Here is a 25,929-nt window from a genome sequence, read left to right as displayed (position 1 = left end):
AGATTCCAACCGAATCGGTGGGGGCCCACGGTTTGGGGGGCTCGGGCTCCATGTCGCGTGGCAGCGTCTCAGAGTCAAGCATGAATAGAAATATTTTCGCTGCCGGTCTACACGAGTCAAGGGGAAAATTAAACGGGAGTCCAAGGACCGACTTCTTGCTATGCGCTAGGGTTAAACGATTTCATGCTCATTGCTTAGGGTTTTGCTTCTCTATCCTATTTAATTTACATATTTAAGAAGGTGAATATCGTTTTTGGCCTTATCGCTGTTGTTACCTAAAAAAAGAAAATCTGGGAAGATTCTCACTTTGAGTTGTTTTTGGTGATCAATTTTATATAAAGCATTTATACATTTCCAAAACAAGCAGGAAGGGAAAAAAATAAGAGGTGCATGAAAAAAAAAAAAAAGAGCAGAGAGAGAAGATTTCAAGAAGAGGTAATGCATCCATAATCCTTCGCTCTTAAGGAAGAGAGTTAAAACTCTTTATCTTCTTTGCTGCGTATCTAGTTTTCTTTCAGCGTTATCCTCTTACTCTTCTTCTTCTTGATCTTTTTGACATGCAGGCAAGAATGAGTGCGAAAATGAATGCATTTCTTCATTACTGGATCATATTCCCTCTGGTAATCCTTCTCTTTCGATTTTTCTATATCGTTTTCTTCGTTGTTTTCTTTTGATCGCTTCTCGTTCTTCATCATTCTTTCTCTCTTTATCGTGTTTCTTTTTTGTTTTCTTTTTTTTTTCATGTCATTCTCTTTTTCATGAATATCATTTTCTTCATTGTTTTTTAATCCCTTCTTTTTGTTCATCATTCTTTTTTCCCATCTCTCTTTGTTATTATTTTTCTTTTTTTTTCATGAGATACTCTTAGGAGAGGGTTCCGGATAGGATTAGTTGGCCATGTGGTTGCATTCCCTATACTGTCTTATTCCATTAATCTATGCTTATAAAAATAACCTTCGTCCTTGTTGGATTGGAAGATGGAATAAGGTGAAAATGGAATTAGATGCTACTGTGATCATTAACACATGCAGGTTCTAGTGGCACTGGGCGTCAGTGCGATCTCGGTGATGGTACTCATGACCCAGCAAATTAAGCCCGCCATGCGGGATGATCCTTATGGATTGAACAACTCTCTTTATTCCAAAAGGCAATGGATTACAAGGCTGGAAAATAAGGAGAATAAATGCTGGAAAGTAAAGCAGAAAAACAATCTAACAAAGGGACATGATGATCCCGATGCTAGCCCAATCTATCGAGGGTGGAATCCCTACGATAGCCCAAGGCCTTCCGGCCGAATTCCCCTATGGGATCAAAGATCAAAAGATCAAAATGGATTACTTCTCAAAAGATGATTACAAAGTGCCTAATGGCACCCTTAAATAGACAAATGCTAAGTGCTGAAATTTCAGCTTATGAGCGGGCTTAATTCGAATTCAAATTCGAAATTAGTAGTGGGAACTAATTCGAATTTGAATTTGAATTCCAACCTTTCCTTAATCGGCCAAGAGTGGCCTTTATTTGAATTCAAAATTTGAATTCAAATTACTCAAGCAAACTATCCTTATTTGGCCTCTAATCAGCCATATTTGAATTCAAACTCATTTGAATGGGTGGGCGCCCAATCAATTTAGGAAGGTGCAGATTTGGGCTGGTTGCACCTTCCATGCTGCTTCCGCCAAGTGTCCTTGGTCCCTTGCCATGTGTCGCCCTTTGGTGAAGGTGCCTGTTCACAAGGATCAATGATGTGGCGTGCTTCTTTCTCCCACGGATCGATGACATGGCAGCGTGCTGCCCCTTCATTTGGCGGCCTGATGCATCTTGGCCGCCCATGTCCATGCTTGCCGGTTAGCCATGGGAGAGCTGGTTTGGACTCCCCCGTTGATTAGGCATGAACTCCTTCTTGCTTTGGCCGAACCTTCCTGGTTGGGCTGCTGCCATGTGGCTCGGCCAGCTGGGTTTGACCGAGTGTGTGCTTGGGCTCGGGTTCGGCCTGGTGCGTGTGCGCAGGGGCGCGCACGTCTGAATGGGCGCGCGCAGGGGCGCGTGCTGCTGGGCGTGTGCGCGAAGGGGCGCGCACGGCTGAATGGACGCGCGCAGGGGCGCGCGCTGCTGGGCGTGTGCGCGCAGGGGCGCGCACGGCTGAATGGATGCGCGCAGGGGCGCGCGCTGCTGCGGCGTGCGCGTGCAGGGGCGCGCGCGGCTGAATAGGCGCGCGCAGGGGCGCGCGCTGCAGGGCGTGTGCATGTAGCGGTGCGCACGGCAGAATGGGCGCGCGCAGGGGCGCGCGCTGCTGTCGGGCGCGCGCAGGGCCGCGCGCTGCTGTCGGGCGCGCGCAGAGGGCTGCGCGCGGGCAGTGGTGCGCGCGGAGGGCTGCGCGTGTGCTGCTGCTGGTGCGCGTGCAGAGGGCTGCGCGCGGGCAGTGGTGCGCGCGGAGGGCCGCGTGTGTGCTGCTGCTGCTGGTGCGCGCGCGGTTGGCTGCGCGCAGGCTGTGGGCGCGCGCGGTTGGCCGCGCGCTGCTGGTGCGGCTGCGCGCGGAGGGCCGCGCGTTGGCTGGTGCGCGCAGAGGGTTGCGCGCTGCCGGTTGAGCGCGCGCGGAGGTCCACGTGCGGGCTGGTGCGCAAGCGATCGGGCTGAGGGCCCCAAACCTCGCATGGGCGCTGCGGAGGGCCTGTGCGGGGTTGGGTCGGCTGCTGCGATGCTTGGCCAAGGTTCGGCCAAGCCTCCAAGCAATGGAATTGGCCTTGAGCGAGGTTGGCCTCGCTTGTCTCGGCTGAAATTTGGCTTCGCGGAGCGGGGTTCGCAACATTCCCCCTCCCTTGGAAACGACCCTTGTCCTTAAGGGTCGAGCATGGCTGCGGCTGAAGTAGATCTACAACAACTCCTCTGTTGTAAGATGCTGTCCACTGCTTCTTCTGGCCGCTGATGGTAAACTCCATGATCATGGCTTCATAATCGGTACTGACTCTGCCCAATCTACGAAGCCATGAATGACCAAGGATGACATCAAGGCTCACTAGCTGAAGAGCATGCAAATCAACCTTGATTTGTACTCCTTGGACATTGAGGTGCACCTCCTTGATGATGTTGCTGCACATAATCTTTTCCCCACTTGCCACTTTAACCTCTAATGGCTCAATGGGTATACTCCGTAGTCCCAATTTCTGTTGAATTACTGAACTAATGAAGTTATGGGAATAGGTGTTGTCAACAAGAAGTGGTACCTCGTATCTGTCGATCCAAGCCGTGAGCTGCATAGTAGTTGGTCGCTGAATATTGATCACCGCCCGTGTGGTTATCTTGGCATCCTCCTGGCTATGGATTGGCTCACCAGGGTGCTAAGCTCCATTGGAGACTTGTCCGCATTCTCCAACATCGCAGACAAGGTAGATATTAGAGTGCAATATGCCATTAGCAGAGTAGGTTGGTACTGAATTGATGTTTTCGATTTGCAGGTGGCGCCAAATTTGTTCCTGGCATTTGCAACAATGCCATGGATATCACAGATATCTTATGTTGGTATACATGGTGGAATGCTTCTCTCCTATTACAATGATGAGAACCAGGCGCGCACGATGTTTTCGAATATTTCAGATTCTTCCAATTATTCTGCTGCACATAAATGGTACAGCCAATCAGTAGATCGAGATACTGGGATGGTGTATGGAGATGTGATTCCTTGCTCTCCACAACAAATTGGTTCCCAATGGTTTCAAGATGCATTAAATGGTAAGAGCAGGTATGCTTCATGGGGAGTTGGCTGGAACAAAGCTAGGGATCAGATGCTCTTTTTCACTGCTCCAGTGGCCAGATCAGGAGTTATTTCCATCGGAATTGCCATGAAAGATCTCGTTGATAATATTTTTCATGTCAACCTTTGGGGCGGGCACTTGTATGTAGCTACAGAAGATGGGCATGTCATAGCAGAGACTGGACCACCGCATACTCGCTATGTGCTTGGTAATAATACAGTTTCAATCCATGTAATGGATAAGAGTGATACCTTACCACTTGAAAAGCATGATAATTTTTCATGCCAGCTTGATAACCCTGAAGGTATAGGCAGTGATCCATCTCATACTAACTATTTGAGCATTTGGGGCAAGAGATACAATTTTGGTTGTGCTCATCTTGATGTTTCTGGAATCAGAATGGTAATGCATTGGATATTGGTCCTGGAATTAAAGCTTTTTGATGCTTTCTTCTTATGAAATGATGTCATTTTCAGTTTAGTCCTTTCCATTAATAGTTATGCCTTGCCTTGCTCTAAATTGATCGAATTTTGGTTATTTACTAGGTATATGTAATTGCTTTTCCCTGTAAGGAAGTAATTCCCCTCGTTCATAAGATGAAGATAGTTGTTGTCTCACTGCTGTCACTTATGATTCTCGGTGTGATTGTCGGAAGTTCCATCATGCTGCAACTGTTGAGGAGATCGCGAATACAGGAAGCATTTCTATATGCGAGCCTCATCAAGCAAAAGGAGGCGATTCAACAGGCAGAGCGGAAGAGTATGAATAAGAGCTTGGCATTTGCTAGTGCCAGCCATGACGTGCGTACTTCTCTCGCAGGCATCACTGGCTTAGTAGAACTTTGTCGTCTTGATGCCACCCCAAATTCCAAATTGGATAGGCACTTGGAGCAGATGAGTACTTGTGCATCACAACTTCTAGGTATATAGTTTCCTTATCTGGTTCTTCATGATACGACACGCGTATTTAATACAGAACCACTTTCAACATCATACAAATGTACATACATATAAATCTAAATGCATGTATAGAAATTATTTTTGTTTCCCCTAAAAAAAAAAGAAAACATTTATGTTTGCTCGTAGTCCATTGTTAGTTTCTTTCATGCTTGATCTTGGAAAACTTTGTTAGCTTCCTCTTCAAATCAAAATTTTCTATCGATACCCAACTGATTCAAGCTTAAAGGGTTGTGCTGATGGAGTTCATGTTGTTAGTAATTTATCATGTTACTCTAGTAACATTCAGAAAGAAAACATTCTACAGACAAATTACTGGTTTCTTTTGATGAAACCTTTTTGACAGGGATAGTAAATTCAGTTCTCGATACAAGTAAAGTAGAAGCAGGAAAGATGCAACTAGAAGAGGTTGAATTTGATATGGCTCAAGTGCTTGAGGAGTCAGCAGACATATTCCATGTTGTCGCTCTTAAGAAAGGCCTAGAGGTGATTTGGGATCCTTGTGATTGCTCAGTTCTTAGATGTTCAAATGTCAAAGGAGATTGTCGACGGCTTAAACAGATTCTCGATAACCTACTTGGCAATGCAGTGAAGTTCACATCCGAGGGACACGTGGTTGTGCGTGCTTGGGCTAAGAAGCCTAGCTTAGAAAATTTTAAACTTTCTTCGAACCATGAGTTCCGCTTTCCTAGCATATTAAGCCATCTGACAAGGTGCCTTTGGAAGAATGAAACTAATATGGAAATTCTTAATCCTGTTCAGCATGGCCCAGATTCTGTTGAATTTATTTTTGAGGTAGAGGACACTGGTAAGGGAATACCCAAGGAAAAGAGAGCTTCTGTCTTTGAGAACTATGTGCAAGTCAAAGAAACAACTACTGGAGGACATGAGGGCACTGGTTTGGGACTTGGAATAGTTCAATCCTTTGTAAGTAAAAATTACATCTGTTGCTTCTTTGTAACGTATATTCAAGTTTTTTCCTGTGTTTTTTGCCTACAAATTTGTTGCAAATTTTCTATGCTTTACCTTGATTATATCTCTGTTCGTTGAATTGATATCCTACTTTCGTTTACTATTATTAGGTGCGACTGATGGGTGGTGAGATTAGCATTAAGGAGAAAGATCCTGGTGAAAGAGGAACATGTTTTAGGTTTAACATTTTTCTCAAGTCAAGTGATGCATCTTTGGATGGTGAAGAGAATACCAATTCTCAGTTGCATCCAAGAAATACATCTGTTGCTAGTACTCAACTTGCTGGAAAAAATGTGACTGCCCAATCAAAAATTCGTGCCATGACATTCAAAAGAGGTCTTCAAATGGAAGGAATTCACTCTCTACTTTTGATTCAAGGTGAAACAAAAGAAATTATGCAAAGATGGATGGAAAGCCTTGGAGTAAAGGTATGGGCAATCGACCACCACAAGCTTCTATATCCTTCACTCGAAAAGATCAAGAATAGTCTTTGTGCCTCTGCAAATCCCGATTCAGTGTCACGTAGCAATTCCTTGTCCAGAACCACATCTCTCAATTATAACAAAGAAAATGAGGGGTGTTCTAGCTCTGTAGATGTGGCTGATCAAACTTTGCCTCTTACCACTAAGGAACGTCTGAAGAAGCTAAGTTTTAGTGGTTTGCCAACTTACATTTTGATTGTCATTGATTTGAGCAGTGGAAATATGTCAGAAATATGCTCGATTTTGAAGAATTTTACTAGTAGCATTCATAATATCCAGTGCAAGATTGTTTGGTTGGCCAGTTTCAATACTCCGGCCGCTGATTTAAGTAGTTCTAATCAGGAGAAATGTGATCTTGTTTTGCAAAAACCATTACATGGTTCTCGTTTATATGCACTCCTGAAACTTTTACAAGAGTTCGGAGGAACAAATGTAGATGATCCACAAGGAATACAGATTATGAATACAATGCAAGAACGACAACAATCTATCGAGCTTGGTTCTTCTATGGATGATAAAACTTTATTGTCCAATTCTTTTGCTTCGCAATCAAGCCAACATACCAACAAAACATCTGGATCGAGATACAGTATGGATGATGACACACCCTTAAGTGGCATGAACATCTTACTTGCGGAGGATATGCCCATTTTATCTAAGGTTGCTAAACACACACTTTCAAGACTTGGAGCAACTGTTGAACATGCTGAAAATGGGCGGGATGCTGTGGACTTGGTTACAAAGGCTTTGCGAGGAACATCTGATAAGCACAATGGAACTGCCCAACCACAAGGAGATTTAAAGCCTTTACCTTATAATATTATTCTAATGGATTGTGAGGTAAGAAAAAAATTTAGCAATTATGTATTTATACTAGTAATAATCATTGTCGTCCAAAAGGAAGGTAACTACTTGGATTTGAAATTCTATAAAGAACTCCAAGTTAAAATAAGGATCTAAGTGGCTGACTTTGAATGACAAAACTTTTTGACTGTATTGGTCAACTGGGCTCGAGTCCAATGTTGATACCCCTTTCCGAAGGGCTTGATCCTAGGCTAGGTCTAGGATTTAAACCTTGGTGGTAACACATTACCACTCCATTGCTCAAATAAATAAAATTGTTTTAGTATATTGAGTAGCAGCATATGAAATCATCGTTAGAGTAACCGAATATCAATACATAAGTGCTCATATGGATCTATTTATTGATTTTCAGATAGAAAGTACATTAAATTCCACCTGTTATGGTAAGTCTTTCTGAAAATAAAATAACAAAGTTTGTGATGATTTTTGTCCCATCAGTTTTTTTTCTTAATGTTTATAGTTCTTATCTGCTAGAATGCACACACATGCATATATAACATATTATAATGTTTTGCACTAAATACCATGTTAAGCATCGACTTGTATTTCTGTTTTATGTTATCTTATTTTTGTTATTACGTCTATTGATGTATTTATTTGTCACTATGCTCGCTGCTGGGCGTGTGCGCGCAGGGGCGCGCACGGCTGAATGGATGCGCGCAGGGGCGCGCGCTGCTGGGCGTGCGCGCTGCTGGGCGTGCGCGTGCAGGGGCGCGCACGGCTGAATGGGCGCGCGCAGGGGCGCGCGCTGCAGGGCGTGTGCACGTAGCGGTGCGCACGGCAGAATGGGCGCGCGCTGCTGTCGGGCGCGCGCAGAGGGCTGCGCGCGGGCAGTGGTGCCGCGGAGGGCCGCGCGTGTGCTGCTGCTGCTGGTGCGCGTGCAGAGGGCTGCGCGCGGGCAGTGGTGCGCGCGGAGGGCCGCGCGTGTGCTGCTGCTGCTGGTGCGCGCGCGGTTGGCGGCGCGCAGGCTGTGGGCGCGCTCAGTTGGCCGTGCGCTGCTGGTGCGGCTGCGCGCGGAGGGCCGCGCGTTGGCTGGTGCGCGCAGAGGGTTGCGCGCTGCCGGTTGAGCGCGCGCGGAGGTCCACGTGCGGGCTGGTGCGCAAGCGGTCGGGCTGAGGGCCCCAAACCTCGCATGGGTGCTGCGGAGGGCCTGTGCGGGGTTGGGTCGGCTGCTGCAATGCTTGGCCAAGGTTCGGCCAAGCCTCCAAGCAATGGAATTGGCCTTGAGCGAGGTTGGCCTCGCTTGTCTCGGCTGAAATTTGGCTTCGCGGCGCGGGGTTCGCAACATTCCCCCTCCCTTGGAAACGACCCTTGTCCTCAAGGGTCGAGCATGGCTGCGGCTGAAGTAGATCTACAACAACTCCTCTGTTGTAAGATGCTGTCCACTGCTTCTTCTGGCCGCTGATGGTAAACTCCATGATCATGGCTTCATAATCGGTACTGACTCTGCCCAATCTACGAAGCCATGAATGACCAAGGATGACATCAAGGCTCACTAGCTGAAGAACATGCAAATCAACCTTGATTTGTACTCCTTGGACATTGAGGTGCACCTCCTTGATGATGTTGCTGCACATAATCTTTTCTCCACTTGCCACTTTAACCTCTAATGGCTCAATGGGTATACTCCGTAGTCCCAATTTCTATTGAATTACTGAACTAATGAAGTTATGGGAATAGGTGTTGTCAACAAGAAGTGGTACCTCGTATCTGTCGATCCAAGCCGTGAGCTGCATAGTAGTTGGTCGCTGAATATTGATCACCGCCCGTGTGGTTATCTTGGCATCCTCCTGGCTATGGATTGGCTCACCAGGGTGCTAAGCTCCATTGGAGACTTGTCCGCATTCTACAACATCGCAGACAAGGTAGATATTAGAGTGCAATATGCCATTAGCAGAGTAGGTTGGTACTGAATTGATGTTTTCGATTTGCAGGTGGCGCCAAATTTGTTCCTGGCATTTGCAACAATGCCATGGATATCACAGATATCTTATGTTGGTATACATGGTGGAATGCTTCTCTCCTATTACAATGATGAGAACCAGGCGCGCACGATGTTTTCGAATATTTCAGATTCTTCCAATTATTCTGCTGCACATAAATGGTACAGCCAATTAGTAGATCGAGATACTGGGATGGTGTATGGAGATGTGATTCCTTGCTCTCCACAACAAATTGGTTCCCAATGGTTTCAAGATGCATTAAATGGTAAGAGCAGGTATGCTTCATGGGGAGTTGGCTGGAACAAAGCTAGGGATCAAATGCTCTTTTTCACTGCTCCAGTGGCCAGATCAGGAGTTATTTCCATCGGAATTGCCATGAAAGATCTCGTTGATAATATTTTTCGTGTCAACCTTTGGGGCGGGCACTTGTATGTAGCTACAGAAGATGGGCATGTCATAGCAGAGACTGGACCACCGCATACTCGCTATGTGCTTGGTAATAATACAGTTTCAATCCATGTAATGGATAAGAGTGATACCTTACCACTTGAAAAGCATGATAATTTTTCATGCCAGCTTGATAACCCTGAAGGTACAGGCAGTGATCCATCTCATACTAACTATTTGAGTATTTGGGGCAAGAGATTCAATTTTGGTTGTGCTCATCTTGATGTTTCTGGAATCAGAATGGTAATGCATTGGATATTGGTCCTGGAATTAAAGCTTTTTGATGCTTTCTTCTTATGAAATGATGTCATTTTCAGTTCAGTCCTTTCCATTAATAGTTATGCCTTGCCTTGCTCTAAATTGATCGAATTTTGGTTATTTACTAGGCATATGTAATTGCTTTTCCCTGTAAGGAAGTAATTCCCCTCGTTCATAAGATGAAGATAGTTGTTGTCTCACTGTTGTCACTTATGATTCTCGGTGTGATTGTCGGAAGTTCCATCATGCTGCAAACTGTTGAGGAGATCGCGAATACAGGAAGCATTTCTATATGCGAGCCTCATCAAGCAAAAGGAGGCGATTCAACAGGCAGAGCGGAAGAGTATGAATAAGAGCTTGGCATTTGCTAGTGCCAGCCATGACGTGCGTACTTCTCTCGCAGGCATCACTGGTTTAGTAGAACTTTGTCGTCTTGATGCCACCCCAAATTCCAAATTGGATAGGCACTTGGAGCAGATGAGTACTTGTGCATCACAACTTCTAGGTATATAGTTTCCTTATCTGGTTCTTCATGATACGACACGCGTATTTAATACAGAACCACTTTCAACATCATACAAATGTACATACATATAAATCTAAATGCATGTATAGAAATTATTTTTGTTTCCCCTAAAAAAAAAAAAGAAAACATTTATGTTTGCTCGTAGTCCATTGTTAGTTTCTTTCATGCTTGATCTTGGAAAACTTTGTTAGCTTCCTCTTCAAATCAAAATTTTCTATCAATACCCAACTGATTCAAGCTTAAAGGGTTGTGCTGATGGAGTTCATGTTGTTAGTAATTTATCATGTTACTCTAGTAACATTCAGAAAGAAAACATTCTACAGACAAATTACTGGTTTCTTTTGATGAAACCTTTTTGACAGGGATAGTAAATTCAGTTCTCGATACAAGTAAAGTAGAAGCAGGAAAGATGCAACTAGAAGAGGTTGAATTTGATATGGCTCAAGTGCTTGAGGAGTCAGCAGACATATTCCATGTTGTCGCTCTTAAGAAAGGCCTAGAGGTGATTTGGGATCCTTGTGATTGCTCAGTTCTTAGATGTTCAAATGTCAAAGGAGATTGTCGACGGCTTAAACAGATTCTCGATAACCTACTTGGCAATGCAGTGAAGTTCACATCCGAGGGACACGTGGTTGTGCGTGCTTGGGCTAAGAAGCCTAGCTTAGAAAATTTTAAACTTTCTTCGAACCATGAGTTCCACTTTCCTAGCATATTAAGCCATCTGACAAGGTGCCTTTGGAAGAATGAAACTAATATGGAAATTCTTAATCCTGTTCAGCATGGCCCAGATTCTGTTGAATTTATTTTTGAGGTAGAGGACACTGGTAAGGGAATACCCAAGGAAAAGAGAGCTTCTGTCTTTGAGAACTATGTGCAAGTCAAAGAAACAACTACTGGAGGACATGAGGGCACTGGTTTGGGACTTGGAATAGTTCAATCCTTTGTAAGTAAAAATTACATCTGTTGCTTCTTTGTAACGTATATTCAAGTTTTTTCCTGTGTTTTTTGCCTACAAATTTGTTGCAAATTTTCTATGCTTTACCTTGATTATATCTCTGTTCGTTGAATTGATATCCTACTTTACTATTATTAGGTGCGACTGATGGGTGGTGAGATTAGCATTAAGGAGAAAGATCCTAATGAAAGAGGAACATGTTTTAGGTTTAACATTTTTCTCAAGTCAAGTGATGCATCTTTGGATGGTGAAGAGAATACCAATTCTAAGTTGCATCCAAGAAATACATCTGTTGCTAGTACTCAACTTGCTGGGAAAAATGTGACAGCCCAATCAAAAATTCGTGCCATGACATTCAAAAGAGGTCTTCAAATGGAAGGAATTCACTCTCTACTTTTGATTCAAGGTGAAACAAAAGAAATTATGCAAAGATGGATGGAAAGCCTTGGAGTAAAGGTATGGGCAATCGACCACCACAAGCTTCTATATCCTTCACTCGAAAAGATCAAGAATAGTCTTTGTGCCTCTGCAAAGCCCGATTCAGTGTCACGTAGCAATTCCTTGTCCAGAACCACATCTCTCAATTATAACAAAGAAAATGAGGGGTGTTCTAGCTCTGTAGATGTGGCTGATCAAACTTTGCCTCTTACCACTAAGGAACGTCTGAAGAAGCTAAGTTTTAGTGGTTTGCCAACTTACATTTTGATTGTCATTGATTTGAGCAGTGGAAATATGTCAGAAATATGCTCGATTTTGAAGAATTTTACTAGCAGCATTCATAATATCCAGTGCAAGATTGTTTGGTTGGCCAGTTTCAATACTCCGGCCGCTGATTTAAGTAGTTCTAATCAGGAGAAATGTGATCTTGTTTTGCAAAAACCATTACATGGTTCTCGTTTATATGCACTCCTGAAACTTTTACAAGAGTTCGAAGGAACAAATGTAGATGATCCACAAGGAATACAGATTATGAATACAATGCAAGAACGACAACAATCTATCGAGCTTGGTTCTTCTATGGATGATAAAACTTTATTGTCCAATTCTTTTGCTTCGCAATCAAGCCAACATACCAACAAAACATCTGGATCGAGATACAGTATGGATGATGACACACCCTTAAGTGGCATGAACATCTTACTTGCGGAGGATATGCCCATTTTATCTAAGGTTGCTAAACACACACTTTCAAGACTTGCTGCAACTGTTGAACATGCTGAAAATGGGCGGGATGCTGTGGACTTGGTTACAAAGGCTTTGCGAGGAACATCTGATAAGCACAATGGAACTGCCCAACCACAAGGAGATTTAAAGCCTTTACCTTATGATATTATTCTAATGGATTGTGAGGTAAGAAAAAAATTTAGCAATTATGTATTTATACTAGTAATAATCATTGTCGTCCAAAAGGAAGGTAACTACTTGGATTTGAAATTCTATAAAGAACTCCAAGTTAAAATAAGGATCTAAGTGGCTGACTTTGAATGACAAAACTTTTTGACTGTATTGGTCAACTGGGCTCGAGTCCAATGTTGATACCCCTTTCCGAAGGGCTTGATCCTAGGCTAGGTCTAGGATTTAAACCTTGGTGGTAACACATTACCACTCCATTGCTCAAATAAATAAAATTGTTTTAGTATATTGAGTAGCAGCATATGAAATCATCGTTAGAGTAACCGAATATCAACACATAAGTGCTCATATGGATCTATTTATTGATTTTCAGATAGAAAGTACATTAAATTCCACCTGTTATGGTAAGTCTTTCTGAAAATAAAATAACAAAGTTTGTGATGATTTTTGTCCCTTCAGTTTTTTTTCTTAATGTTTATAGTTCTTATCTGCTAGAATGCACACACATGCATATATAACATATTATAATGTTTTGCACTAAATACCATGTTAAGCATCGACTTGTATTTCTGTTTTATGTTATCTTATTTTTGTTATTACGTCTATTGATGTATTTATTTGTCACTATGCTCGCTGATGGGCGTGTGCGCGCAGGGGCGCGCACGGCTGAATGGATGCGCGCAGGGGCGCGCGCTGCTGGGCGTGCGCGCGCAGGGGCGTGCGCGTGCAGGGGCGCGCACGGCTGAATGGGCGCGCGCAGGGGCGCGCGCTGCAGGGCGTGTGCACGTAGCGGTGCGCACGGCAGAATGGGCGCGCGCAGGGACGCGCGCTGCTGTCGGGCGCGCGCAGAGGGCTGCGCGCGGGCAGTGGTGCGCGTGGAGGGCCGCGCGTGTGCTGCCGCTGCTGGTGCGTGTGCAGAGGGCTGCGCGCGGGCAGTGGTGCGCGCGGAGGGCCGCGCGTGTGCTGCTGCTGCTGGTGCGCGCGCGGTTGGCTGCGCGCAGGCTGTGGGCGCGCGCGGTTGGCCGCGCGCTGCTGGTGCGGCTGCGCGCGGAGGGCCGCGCGTTGGCTGGTGCGCGCAGAGGGTTGCGCGCTGCCGGTTGAGCGCGCGCGGAGGTCCACGTGCGGGCTGGTGCGCAAGCGGTCGGGCTGAGGGCCCCAAACCTCGCATGGGCGCTGCGGAGGGCCTGTGCGGGGTTGGGTCGGCTGCTGCAATGCTTGGCCAAGGTTCGGCCAAGCCTCCAAGCAATGGAATTGGCCTTGAGCGAGGTTGGCCTCGCTTGTCTCGGCTGAAATTTGGCTTCGCGGAGCGGGGTTCGCAACATTCCCCCTCCCTTGGAAACGACCCTTGTCCTCAAGGGTCGAGCATGGCTGCGGCTGAAGTAGATCTACAACAACTCCTCTGTTGTAAGATGCTGTCCACTGCTTCTTCTGGCCGCTGATGGTAAACTCCATGATCATGGCTTCATAATCGGTACTGACTCTGCCCAATCTACGAAGCCATGAATGACCAAGGATGACATCAAGGCTCACTAGCTGAAGAACATGCAAATCAACCTTGATTTGTACTCCTTGGACATTGAGGTGCACCTCCTTGATGATGTTGCTGCACATAATCTTTTCTCCACTTGCCACTTTAACCTCTAATGGCTCAATGGGTATACTCCGTAGTCCCAATTTCTGTTGAATTACTGAACTAATGAAGTTATGGGAATAGGTGTTGTCAACAAGAAGTGGTACCTCGTATCTGTTGATCCAAGCCGTGAGCTGCATAGTAGTTGGTCGCTGAATATTGATCACCGCCCGTGTGGTTATCTTGGCATCCTCCTGGCTATGGATTGGCTCACCAGGGTGCTAAGCTCCATTGGAGACTTGTCCGCATTCTACAACATCGCAGACAAGGTAGATATTAGAGTGCAATATGCCATTAGCAGAGTAGGTTGGTACTGAATTGATGTTTTCGATTTGCAGGTGGCGCCAAATTTGTTCCTGGCATTTGCAACAATGCCATGGATATCACAGATATCTTATGTTGGTATACATGGTGGAATGCTTCTCTCCTATTACAATGATGAGAACCAGGCGCGCACGATGTTTTCGAATATTTCAGATTCTTCCAATTATTCTGCTGCACATAAATGGTACAGCCAATCAGTAGATCGAGATACTGGGATGGTGTATGGAGATGTGATTCCTTGCTCTCCACAACAAATTGGTTCCCAATGGTTTCAAGATGCATTAAATGGTAAGAGCAGGTATGCTTCATGGGGAGTTGGCTGGAACAAAGCTAGGGATCAGATGCTCTTTTTCACTGCTCCAGTGGCCAGATCAGGAGTTATTTCCATCGGAATTGCCATGAAAGATCTCGTTGATAATATTTTTCGTGTCAACCTTTGGGGCGGGCACTTGTATGTAGCTACAGAAGATGGGCATGTCATAGCAGAGACTGGACCACCGCATACTCGCTATGTGCTTGGTAATAATACAGTTTCAATCCATGTAATGGATAAGAGTGATACCTTACCACTTGAAAAGCATGATAATTTTTCATGCCAGCTTGATAACCCTGAAGGTACAGGCAGTGATCCATCTCATACTAACTATTTGAGCATTTGGGGCAAGAGATACAATTTTGGTTGTGCTCATCTTGATGTTTCTGGAATCAGAATGGTAATGCATTGGATATTGGTCCTGGAATTAAAGCTTTTTGATGCTTTCTTCTTATGAAATGATGTCATTTTCAGTTTAGTCCTTTCCATTAATAGTTATGCTTTGCCTTGCTCTAAATTGATCGAATTTTGGTTATTTACTAGGTATATGTAATTGCTTTTCCCTGTAAGGAAGTAATTCCCCTCGTTCATAAGATGAAGATAGTTGTTGTCTCACTGCTGTCACTTATGATTCTCGGTGTGATTGTCGGAAGTTCCATCATGCTGCAACTGTTGAGGAGATCGCGAATACAGGAAGCATTTCTATATGCGAGCCTCATCAAGCAAAAGGAGGCGATTCAACAGGCAGAGCGGAAGAGTATGAATAAGAGCTTGGCATTTGCTAGTGCCAGCCATGACGTGCGTACTTCTCTCGCAGGCATCACTGGCTTAGTAGAACTTTGTCGTCTTGATGCCACCCCAAATTCCAAATTGGATAGGCACTTGGAGCAGATGAGTACTTGTGCATCACAACTTCTAGGTATATAGTTTCCTTATCTGGTTCTTCATGATACGACACGCGTATTTAATACAGAACCACTTTCAACATCATACAAATGTACATACATATAAATCTAAATGCATGTATAGAAATTATTTTTGTTTCCCCTAAAAAAAAAAGAAAACATTTATGTTTGCTCGTAGTCCATTGTTAGTTTCTTTCATGCTTGATCTTGGAAAACTTTGTTAGCTTCCTCTTCAAATCAAAATTTTCTATCGATACCCAACTGATTCAAGCTTAAAGGGTTGTGCTGATGGAGTTCATGTTGTTAGTAATTTATCATGTTACTCTAGTAACATTCAGAAAGAAAACATTCTACAGACAAATTACTGGTTTCTTTTGATGAAACCTTTTTGACAGGGATAGTAAATTCAGTTCTCGATACAAGTAAAGTAGAAGCAGGAAAGATGCAACTAGAAGAGGTTGAATTTGATATGGCTCAAGTGCTTGAGGAGTCAGCAGACATATTCCATGTTGTCGCTCTTAAGAAAGGCCTAGAGGTGATTTGGGATCCTTGTGATTGCTCAGTTCTTAGATGTTCAAATGTCAAAGGAGATTGTCGACGGCTTAAACAGATTCTCGATAACCTACTTGGCAATGCAGTGAAGTTCACATCCGAGGGACACGTGGTTGTGCGTGCTTGGGCTAAGAAGCCTAGCTTAGAAAATTTTAAACTTTCTTCGAACCATGAGTTCCGCTTTCCTAGCATATTAAGCCATCTGACAAGGTGCCTTTGGAAGAATGAAACTAATATGGAAATTCTTAATCCTGTTCAGCATGGCCCAGATTCTGTTGAATTTATTTTTGAGGTAGAGGACACTGGTAAGGGAATACCCAAGGAAAAGAGAGCTTCTGTCTTTGAGAACTATGTGCAAGTCAAAGAAACAACTACTGGAGGACATGAGGGCACTGGTTTGGGACTTGGAATAGTTCAATCCTTTGTAAGTAAAAATTACATCTGTTGCTTCTTTGTAACGTATATTCAAGTTTTTTCCTGTGTTTTTTGCCTACAAATTTGTTGCAAATTTTCTATGCTTTACTTTGATTATATCTCTGTTCATTGAATTGATATCCTACTTTCGTTTACTATTATTAGGTGCGACTGATGGGTGGTGAGATTAGCATTAAGGAGAAAGATCCTGGTGAAAGAGGAACATGTTTTAGGTTTAACATTTTTCTCAAGTCAAGTGATGCATCTTTGGATGGTGAAGAGAATACCAATTCTCAGTTGCATCCAAGAAATACATCTGTTGCTAGTACTCAACTTGCTGGGAAAAATGTGACTGCCCAATCAAAAATTCGTGCCATGACATTCAAAAGAGGTCTTCAAATGGAAGGAATTCACTCTCTACTTTTGATTCAAGGTGAAACAAAAGAAATTATGCAAAGATGGATGGAAAGCCTTGGAGTAAAGGTATGGGCAATCGACCACCACAAGCTTCTTTATCCTTCACTCGAAAAGATCAAGAATAGTCTTTGTGCCTCTGCAAAGCCCGATTCAGTGTCACGTAGCAATTCCTTGTCCAAAACCACATCTCTCAATTATAACAAAGAAAATGAGGGGTGTTCTAGCTCTGTAGATGTGGCTGATCAAACTTTGCCTCTTACCACTAAGGAACGTCTGAAGAAGCTAAGTTTTAGTGGTTTGCCAACTTACATTTTGATTGTCATTGATTTGAGCAGTGGAAATATGTCAGAAATATGCTCGATTTTGAAGAATTTTACTAGCAGCATTCATAATATCCAGTGCAAGATTGTTTGGTTGGCCAGTTTCAATACTCCGGCCGCTGATTTAAGTAGTTCTAATCAGGAGAAATGTGATCTTGTTTTGCAAAAACCATTACATGGTTCTCGTTTATATGCACTCCTGAAACTTTTACAAGAGTTCGGAGGAACAAATGTAGATGATCCACAAGGAATACAGATTATGAATACAATGCAAGAACGACAACAATCTATCGAGCTTGGTTCTTCTATGGATGATAAAACTTTATTGTCCAATTCTTTTGCTTTGCAATCAAGCCAACATACCAACAAAACATCTGGATCGAGATACAGTATGGATGATGACACACCCTTAAGTGGCATGAACATCTTACTTGCGGAGGATATGCCCATTTTATCTAAGGTTGCTAAACACACACTTTCAAGACTTGGTGCAACTGTTGAACATGCTGAAAATGGGCGGGATGCTGTGGACTTGGTTACAAAGGCTTTGCGAGGAACATCTGATAAGCACAATGGAACTGCCCAACCACAAGGAGATTTAAAGCCTTTACCTTATGATATTATTCTAATGGATTGTGAGGTAAGAAAAAAATTTAGCAATTATGTATTTATACTAGTAATAATCATTGTCGTCCAAAAGGAAGGTAACTACTTGGATTTGAAATTCTATAAAGAACTCCAAGTTAAAATAAGGATCTAAGCGGCTGACTTTGAATGACAAAACTTTTTGACTGTATTGGTCAACTGGGCTCGAGTCCAATGTTGATACCCCTTTCCGAAGGGCTTGATCCTAGGCTAGGTCTAGGATTTAAACCTTGGTGGTAACACATTACCACTCCATTGCTCAAATAAATAAAATTGTTTTAGTGTATTGAGTAGCAGCATATGAAATCATCGTTAGAGTAACCGAATATCAATACATAAGTGCTCATATGGATCTATTTATTGATTTTCAGATAGAAAGTACATTAAATTCCACCTGTTATGGTAAGTCTTTCTGAAAATAAAATAACAAAGTTTGTGATGATTTTTGTCCCTTCAGTTTTTTTTCTTAATGTTTATAGTTCTTATCTGCTAGAATGCACACACATGCATATATAACATATTATAATGTTTTGCACTAAATACCATGTTAAGCATTGACTTGTATTTCTGTTTTATGTTATCTTATTTTTGTTATTATGTCTATTGATGTATTTATTTGTCACTATGCTCGCTGCTGGGCGTGTGCGCGCAGGGGCGCGCACGGCTGAATTGATGCGCGCAGTGGCGCGCGCTGCTGGGCGTGCGCGCGCAGGGGCGCGCGCTACTGGGCGTGCGCGTGCAGGGGCGCGCACGGCTGAATGGGCGCGCGCAGGGGCGCGCGTTGCAGGGCGTGTGCACGTAGCGGTGCGCACGGCAGAATGGGCGCGCGCAGGGGCGCGCGCTGCTGTCGGGCGCGCGCAGGGCCGCGCGCTGCTGGTGCGCGCGCAGAGGGCTGCGCGCGGGCAGTGGTGCGCGCGGAGGGCCGCGCGTGTGCTGCTGCTGCTGGTGCGCGTGCAGAGGGCTGCGCGCGGGCAGTGGTGCGCGCGGAGGGCCGCGCGTGTGCTGCTGCTGCTGGTGCGCGCGCGGTTGGCTGCACGCAGGCTGTGGGCGCGCGCGGTTGGCCGCGCGCTGCTGGTGCGGCTGCGCGCGGAGGGCCGCGCGTTGGCTGGTGCGCGCAGAGGGTTGCGCGCTGCCGGTTGAGCGCGCGCGGAGGTCCACGTGCGGGCTGGTGCGCAAGCGGTCGGGCTGAGGGCCCCAAACCTCGCATGGGCGCTGCGGAGGGCCTGTGCGGGGTTGGGTCGGCTGCTGCAATGCTTGGCCAAGGTTCGGCCAAGCCTCCAAGCAATGGAATTGGCCTTGAGCGAGGTTGGCCTCGCTTGTCTCGGCTGAAATTTGGCTTCGCGGAGCGGGGTTCGCAACATTCCCCCTCCCTTGGAAACGACCCTTGTCCTCAAGGGTCGAGCATGGCTGCGGCTGAAGTAGATCTACAACAACTCCTCTGTTGTAAGATGCTGTCCACTGCTTCTTCTGGCCGCTGATGGTAAACTCCATGATCATGGCTTCATAATCGGTACTGACTCTGCCCAATCTACGAAGCCATGAATGACCAAGGATGACATCAAGGCTCACTAGCTGAAGAACATGCAAATCAACCTTGATTTGTACTCCTTGGACATTGAGGTGCACCTCCTTGATGATGTTGCTGCACATAATCTTTTCCCCACTTGCCACTTTAACCTCTAATGGCTCAATAGGTATACTCCGTAGTCCCAATTTCTGTTGAATTACTGAACTAATGAAGTTATGGGAATAGGTGTTGTCAACAAGAAGTGGTACCTCGTATCTGTCGATCCAAGCCGTGAGCTGCATAGTAGTTGGTCGCTGAATATTGATCACCGCCCGTGTGGTTATCTTGGCATCCTCCTGGCTATGGATTGGCTCACCAGGGTGCTAAGCTCCATTGGAGACTTGTCCGCATTCTCCAACATCGCAGACAAGGTAGATATTAGAGTGCAATATGCCATTAGCAGAGTAGGTTGGTACTGAATTGATGTTTTCGATTTGCAGGTGGCGCCAAATTTGTTCCTGGCATTTGCAACAATGCCATGGATATCACAGATATCTTATGTTGGTATACATGGTGGAATGCTTCTCTCCTATTACAATGATGAGAACCAGGCGCGCACGATGTTTTCGAATATTTCAGATTCTCCCAATTATTCTGCTGCACATAAATGGTACAGCCAATCAGTAGATCGAGATACTGGGATGGTGTATGGAGATGTGATTCCTTGCTCTCCACAACAAATTGGTTCCCAATGGTTTCAAGATGCATTAAATGGTAAGAGCAGGTATGCTTCATGGGGAGTTGGCTGGAACAAAGCTAGGGATCAGATGCTCTTTTTCACTGCTCCAGTGGCCAGATCAGGAGTTATTTCCATCGGAATTGCCATGAAAGATCTCGTTGATAATATTTTTCGTGTCAACCTTTGGGGCGGGCACTTGTATGTAGCTACAGAAGATGGGCATGTCATAGCAGAGACTGGACCACCGCATACTCGCTATGTGCTTGGTAATAATACAGTTTCAATCCATGTAATGGATAAGAGTGATACCTTACCACTTGAAAAGCATGATAATTTTTCATGCCAGCTTGATAACCCTGAAGGTACAGGCAGTGATCCATCTCATACTAACTATTTGAGCATTTGGGGCAAGAGATACAATTTTGGTTGTGCTCATCTTGATGTTTCTGGAATCAGAATGGTAATGCATTGGATATTGGTCCTGGAATTAAAGCTTTTTGATGCTTTCTTCTTATGAAATGATGTCATTTTCAGTTCAGTCTTTTCCATTAATAGTTATGCCTTGCCTTGCTCTAAATTGATCGAATTTTGGTTATTTACTAGGTATATGTAATTGCTTTTCCCTGTAAGGAAGTAATTCCCCTCGTTCATAAGATGAAGATAGTTGTTGTCTCACTGCTGTCACATATGATTCTCGGTGTGATTGTCGGAAGTTCCATCATGCTGCAACTGTTGAGGAGATCGCGAATACAGGAAGCATTTCTATATGCGAGCCTCATCAAGCAAAAGGAGGCGATTCAACAGGCAGAGCGGAAGAGTATGAATAAGAGCTTGGCATTTGCTAGTGCCAGCCATGACGTGCGTACTTCTCTCGCAGGCATCACTGGCTTAGTAGAACTTTGTCGTCTTGATGCCACCCCAAATTCCAAATTGGATAGGCACTTGGAGCAGATGAGTACTTGTGCATCACAACTTCTAGGTATATAGTTTCCTTATCTGGTTCTTCATGATACGACACGCGTATTTAATACAGAACCACTTTCAACATCATACAAATGTACATACATATAAATCTAAATGCATGTATAGAAATTATTTTTGTTTCCCCTAAAAAAAAAAGAAAACATTTATGTTTGCTCGTAGTCCATTGTTAGTTTCTTTCATGCTTGATCTTGGAAAACTTTGTTAGCTTCCTCTTCAAATCAAAATTTTCTATCGATACCCAACTGATTCAAGCTTAAAGGGTTGTGCTGATGGAGTTCATGTTGTTAGTAATTTATCATGTTACTCTAGTAACATTCAGAAAGAAAACATTCTACAGACAAATTACTGATTTCTTTTGATGAAACCTTTTTGACAGGGATAGTAAATTCAGTTCTCGATACAAGTAAAGTAGAAGCAGGAAAGATGCAACTAGAAGAGGTTGAATTTGATATGGCTCAAGTGCTTGAGGAGTCAGCAGACATATTCCATGTTGTCGCTCTTAAGAAAGGCCTAGAGGTGATTTGGGATCCTTGTGATTGCTCAGTTCTTAGATGTTCAAATGTCAAAGGAGATTGTCGACGGCTTAAACAGATTCTCGATAACCTACTTGGCAATGCAGTGAAGTTCACATCCGAGGGACACGTGGTTGTGCGTGCTTGGGCTAAGAAGCCTAGCTTAGAAAATTTTAAACTTTCTTCGAACCATGAGTTCCGCTTTCCTAGCATATTAAGCCATCTGACAAGGTGCCTTTGGAAGAATGAAACTAATATGGAAATTCTTAATCCTGTTCAGCATGGCCCAGATTCTGTTGAATTTATTTTTGAGGTAGAGGACACTGGTAAGGGAATACCCAAGGAAAAGAGAGCTTCTGTCTTTGAGAACTATGTGCAAGTCAAAGAAACAACTACTGGAGGACATGAGGGCACTGGTTTGGGACTTGGAATAGTTCAATCCTTTGTAAGTAAAAATTACATCTGTTGCTTCTTTGTAACGTATATTCAAGTTTTTTCCTGTGTTTTTTGCCTACAAATTTGTTGCAAATTTTCTATGCTTTACCTTGATTATATCTCTGTTCGTTGAATTGATATCCTACTTTCGTTTACTATTATTAGGTGCGACTGATGGGTGGTGAGATTAGCATTAAGGAGAAAGATCCTGGTGAAAGAGGAACATGTTTTAGGTTTAACATTTTTCTCAAGTCAAGTGATGCATCTTTGGATGGTGAAGAGAATACCAATTCTCAGTTGCATCCAAGAAATACATCTGTTGCTAGTACTCAACTTGCTGGGAAAAATGTGACTGCCCAATCAAAAATTCGTGCCATGACATTCAAAAGAGGTCTTCAAATGGAAGGAATTCACTCTCTACTTTTGATTCAAGGTGAAACAAAAGAAATTATGCAAAGATGGATGGAAAGCCTTGGAGTAAAGGTATGGGCAATCGACCACCACAAGCTTCTTTATCCTTCACTCGAAAAGATCAAGAATAGTCTTTGTGCCTCTGCAAAGCCCGATTCAGTGTCACGTAGCAATTCCTTGTCCAGAACCACATCTCTCAATTATAACAAAGAAAATGAGGGGTGTTCTAGCTTTGTAGATGTGGCTGATCAAACTTTGCCTCTTACCACTAAGGAACGTCTGAAGAAGCTAAGTTTTAGTAGTTTGCCAACTTACATTTTGATTGTCATTGATTTGAGCAGTGGAAATATGTCAGAAATATGCTCGATTTTGAAGAATTTTACTAGCAGCATTCATAATATCCAGTGCAAGATTGTTTGGTTGGCCAGTTTCAATACTCCGGCCGCTGATTTAAGTAGTTCTAATCAGGAGAAATGTGATCTTGTTTTGCAAAAACCATTACATGGTTCTCGTTTATATGCACTCCTGAAACTTTTACAAGAGTTCGGAGGAACAAATGTAGATGATCCACAAGGAATACAGATTATGAATACAATGCAAGAACGACAACAATCTATCGAGCTTAGTTCTTCTATGGATGATAAAACTTTATTGTCCAATTCTTTTGCTTCGCAATCAAGCCAACATACCAACAAAACATCTGGATCGAGATACAGTATGGATGATGACACACCCTTAAGTGGCATGAACATCTTACTTGCGGAGGATATGCCCATTTTATCTAAGGTTGCTAAACACACACTTTCAAGACTTGCTGCAACTGTTGAACATGCTGAAAATGGGCGGGATGCTGTGGACTTGGTTACAAAGGCTTTGCGAGGAACATCTGATAAGCACAATGGAACTGCCCAACCACAAGGAGATTTAAAGCCTTTACCTTATGATATTATTCTAATGGATTGTGAGGTAAGAAAAAAATTTAGCAATTATGTATTTATACTAGTAATAATCATTGTCGTCCAAAAGGAAGGTAACTACTTGGATTTGAAATTCTATAAAGAACTCCAAGTTAAAATAAGGATCTAAGCGGCTGACTTTGAATGACAAAACTTTTTGACTGTATTGGTCAACTGGGCTCGAGTCCAATGTTGATACCCCTTTCCGAAGGGCTTGATCCTAGGCTAGGTCTAGGATTTAAACCTTGGTGGTAACACATTACCACTCCATTGCTCAAATAAATAAAATTGTTTTAGTATATTGAGTAGCAGCATATGAAATCATCGTTAGAGTAACCGAATATCAATACATAAGTGCTCATATGGATCTATTTATTGATTTTCAGATAGAAAGTACATTAAATTCCACCTGTTATGGTAAGTCTTTCTGAAAATAAAATAACAAAGTTTGTGATGATTTTTGTCCCTTCAGTTTTTTTTCTTAATGTTTATAGTTCTTATCTGCTAGAATGCACACACATGCATATATAACATATTATAATGTTTTGCACTAAATACCATGTTAAGCATCGACTTGTATTTCTGTTTTATGTTATCTTATTTTTGTTATTATGTCTATTGATGTATTTATTTGTCACTATGCTTGCAAGCCATTTAAAAATGCTATTACTACTTACCTTGCACATAAGCATCTCATCGTGCATTGTACTCTCTTATTTCATATAAAATGGATAATGGTTATGTTGCAGTACCTTCACAATAATTGTCTTATTTAACTAAATCAGTTTTCTGATATCTTATTCTTTTTCTCTCAGATGCCTATTATGAATGGTTATGAAGCAACAAGGAAAATAAGGGAAGAGAAAAAATATTATGGTTTCCACATCCCAATAATTGCTTTGACTGCTCATGCGACACCTGAGGAAGAAAGGAAATCAATTTCCGCTGGAATGGATTTCCATTTGACAAAGCCACTAAAAAGTAATGAGCTATTGGAAACTATCAATAATGCTTATCAAAACTAAAACAAATGAATCGACTATATTGCTATACAATTTGAACTGTCATTTTTTTTCTATTATGTCTTTGTTTGTACTATAGATCAGACAAATATTGTAAGTTTTTCTATTATTACATTCTCCTTGTTTGCTTAAGTTGGTTGTTCTATGACTACTGTGTTTACTTAATTATAACACTTCATGGGCATGGCATTATATCTGGTTTTGTGTGCGTGTGATGTGCAAAGGGAGCATTCATCTACAAATACAAACTTCGGTGACTTTCAATAGAAGAACAATAAGCATGAAGTGGCTCTAAATATCAGTATCACTTCATTCTATCTACTGTGCTAGACTCTTATTGAGATGGCTGTCCAGTTTGTGATTCTGCATCTGATGGAGGGCCTGCTAGTTCTCTGAGGCTTCCAGACAAACTTTCTTCTGCATCCAACAAACTAACTCACCAAATTAGTTTAAAACAAAAAGGACTCAGAAGCTTGAAACTAATGGCAATTTTCATATCCTCAAATTAACTAAAACATTCTGCTATCACCTTGACTTCAGGACGAAGGATAGGAAGTAAAAGAAGAGCAAGATACGAATGACTCTTAATGAGTAATGGCTAGATTTGGGGACAGGATAGAAAGAGGTTTGAGAGCTTAACCTTGGCTTCAATTATCCATACAATAAGGCCTTTGGCATTTGGAGGCAATAAGGAGAGCCAGTAGTGTATATATATGTATGTATGTATATATGTATGTATGTATATATATGTATGTATATATATGTATGTATGTATGTATGTACATATGTATATACATATGGAAGCATATGGAGAGACTGTTCGTGTGAAGATCCGTGTGGACGCGTATTTAGTCTCACATTGGTTATTTGCTTGGTAGATCTTGGATACTTATACAGGATCAAAGAACCCAAATAACACCTTTCGGTTAGCCACTTTGGGTGAGGTCTTGAGTTGTCACAAATGGTATTAAAAGGGATCTGACCCATTATCTATGTGGGCTAGAGGACACTGCAGCATAGATCTATTGAGGCTGACCACGAACCGATCGTGGTGTTTGTGATTAGATTTGAATCCTTAGCCTGACGAGGACGTCAGAGCTTGAATGGAAGGAGTATGTGAAGATCCATGCGGGCTTGCATTTATTTCCACATCGGTTATTTGCTAGGTAGATCTTGGGTACTTATATAGGATCAAGGAACCCAAATAATACCTTTAGGTGAGGTTCCGAGTTGTTACAGTTCAATATTAAGACATTAAAGATCCAAAGCGATGAAGAAAATTGGGTTCATTCCTACTTCATGTCTGATTTAAACGGTCGGGGTGTGTGTGTGTGTGTG

At 43.1% G+C, this 25,929-nt stretch overlaps 4 protein-coding genes across 4 annotated transcripts; all 4 read left to right on the top strand.

Moving 5' to 3' along the window:
• The first annotated feature begins 3,456 nt into the window (after positions 1–3,456).
• On the top strand, positions 3,457–7,420 carry LOC120110127 (putative histidine kinase 2). The gene is made up of 5 exons (XM_089924971.1): positions 3,457–4,053; positions 4,295–4,670; positions 5,052–5,632; positions 5,788–6,999; positions 7,376–7,420. The coding sequence occupies exons 1-5, from the start codon at positions 4,018–4,020 to the stop codon at positions 7,418–7,420; spliced, it is 2,250 nt and encodes a 749-aa protein (XP_089781097.1). The 5' UTR covers positions 3,457–4,017.
• A 735-nt stretch (positions 7,421–8,155) lies between these two features.
• Positions 8,156–14,452, top strand: LOC149753065 (putative histidine kinase 2). The gene is made up of 8 exons (XM_089924970.1): positions 8,156–8,255; positions 8,704–8,888; positions 8,958–9,656; positions 9,951–10,176; positions 10,560–11,140; positions 11,291–12,502; positions 12,879–12,909; positions 14,220–14,452. Exons 1-8 carry the CDS (start codon positions 8,156–8,158, stop codon positions 14,450–14,452), a joined length of 3,267 nt encoding a protein of 1,088 aa, XP_089781096.1.
• A 43-nt stretch (positions 14,453–14,495) lies between these two features.
• On the top strand, positions 14,496–20,788 carry LOC149753064 (putative histidine kinase 2). The gene is made up of 7 exons (XM_089924969.1): positions 14,496–15,172; positions 15,316–15,691; positions 16,073–16,653; positions 16,809–18,020; positions 18,397–18,427; positions 19,779–19,963; positions 20,033–20,788. Exons 1-7 carry the CDS (start codon positions 14,507–14,509, stop codon positions 20,786–20,788), a joined length of 3,807 nt encoding a protein of 1,268 aa, XP_089781095.1. The 5' UTR covers positions 14,496–14,506.
• A 16-nt stretch (positions 20,789–20,804) lies between these two features.
• On the top strand, positions 20,805–24,619 carry LOC120110126 (putative histidine kinase 2). The gene is made up of 4 exons (XM_088703389.2): positions 20,805–21,250; positions 21,632–22,212; positions 22,368–23,579; positions 24,385–24,619. The coding sequence occupies exons 1-4, from the start codon at positions 20,926–20,928 to the stop codon at positions 24,592–24,594; spliced, it is 2,328 nt and encodes a 775-aa protein (XP_088559515.2). The 5' UTR covers positions 20,805–20,925; the 3' UTR covers positions 24,595–24,619.
• The last annotated feature ends 1,310 nt before the right edge of the window (positions 24,620–25,929 follow it).

The sequence above is a fragment of the Phoenix dactylifera genome, chromosome 8 (genome assembly GCF_051530095.1).
Source record: "Phoenix dactylifera cultivar Ajwa chromosome 8, Ajwa_hap1_PhDact_Kaust_v1.1, whole genome shotgun sequence".
Taxonomy (NCBI): domain Eukaryota; kingdom Viridiplantae; phylum Streptophyta; class Magnoliopsida; order Arecales; family Arecaceae; genus Phoenix; species Phoenix dactylifera.
The sequence above is the reverse complement of the archived record's forward strand: the minus strand, read 5'-3'. Positions and strand labels throughout refer to the sequence as shown.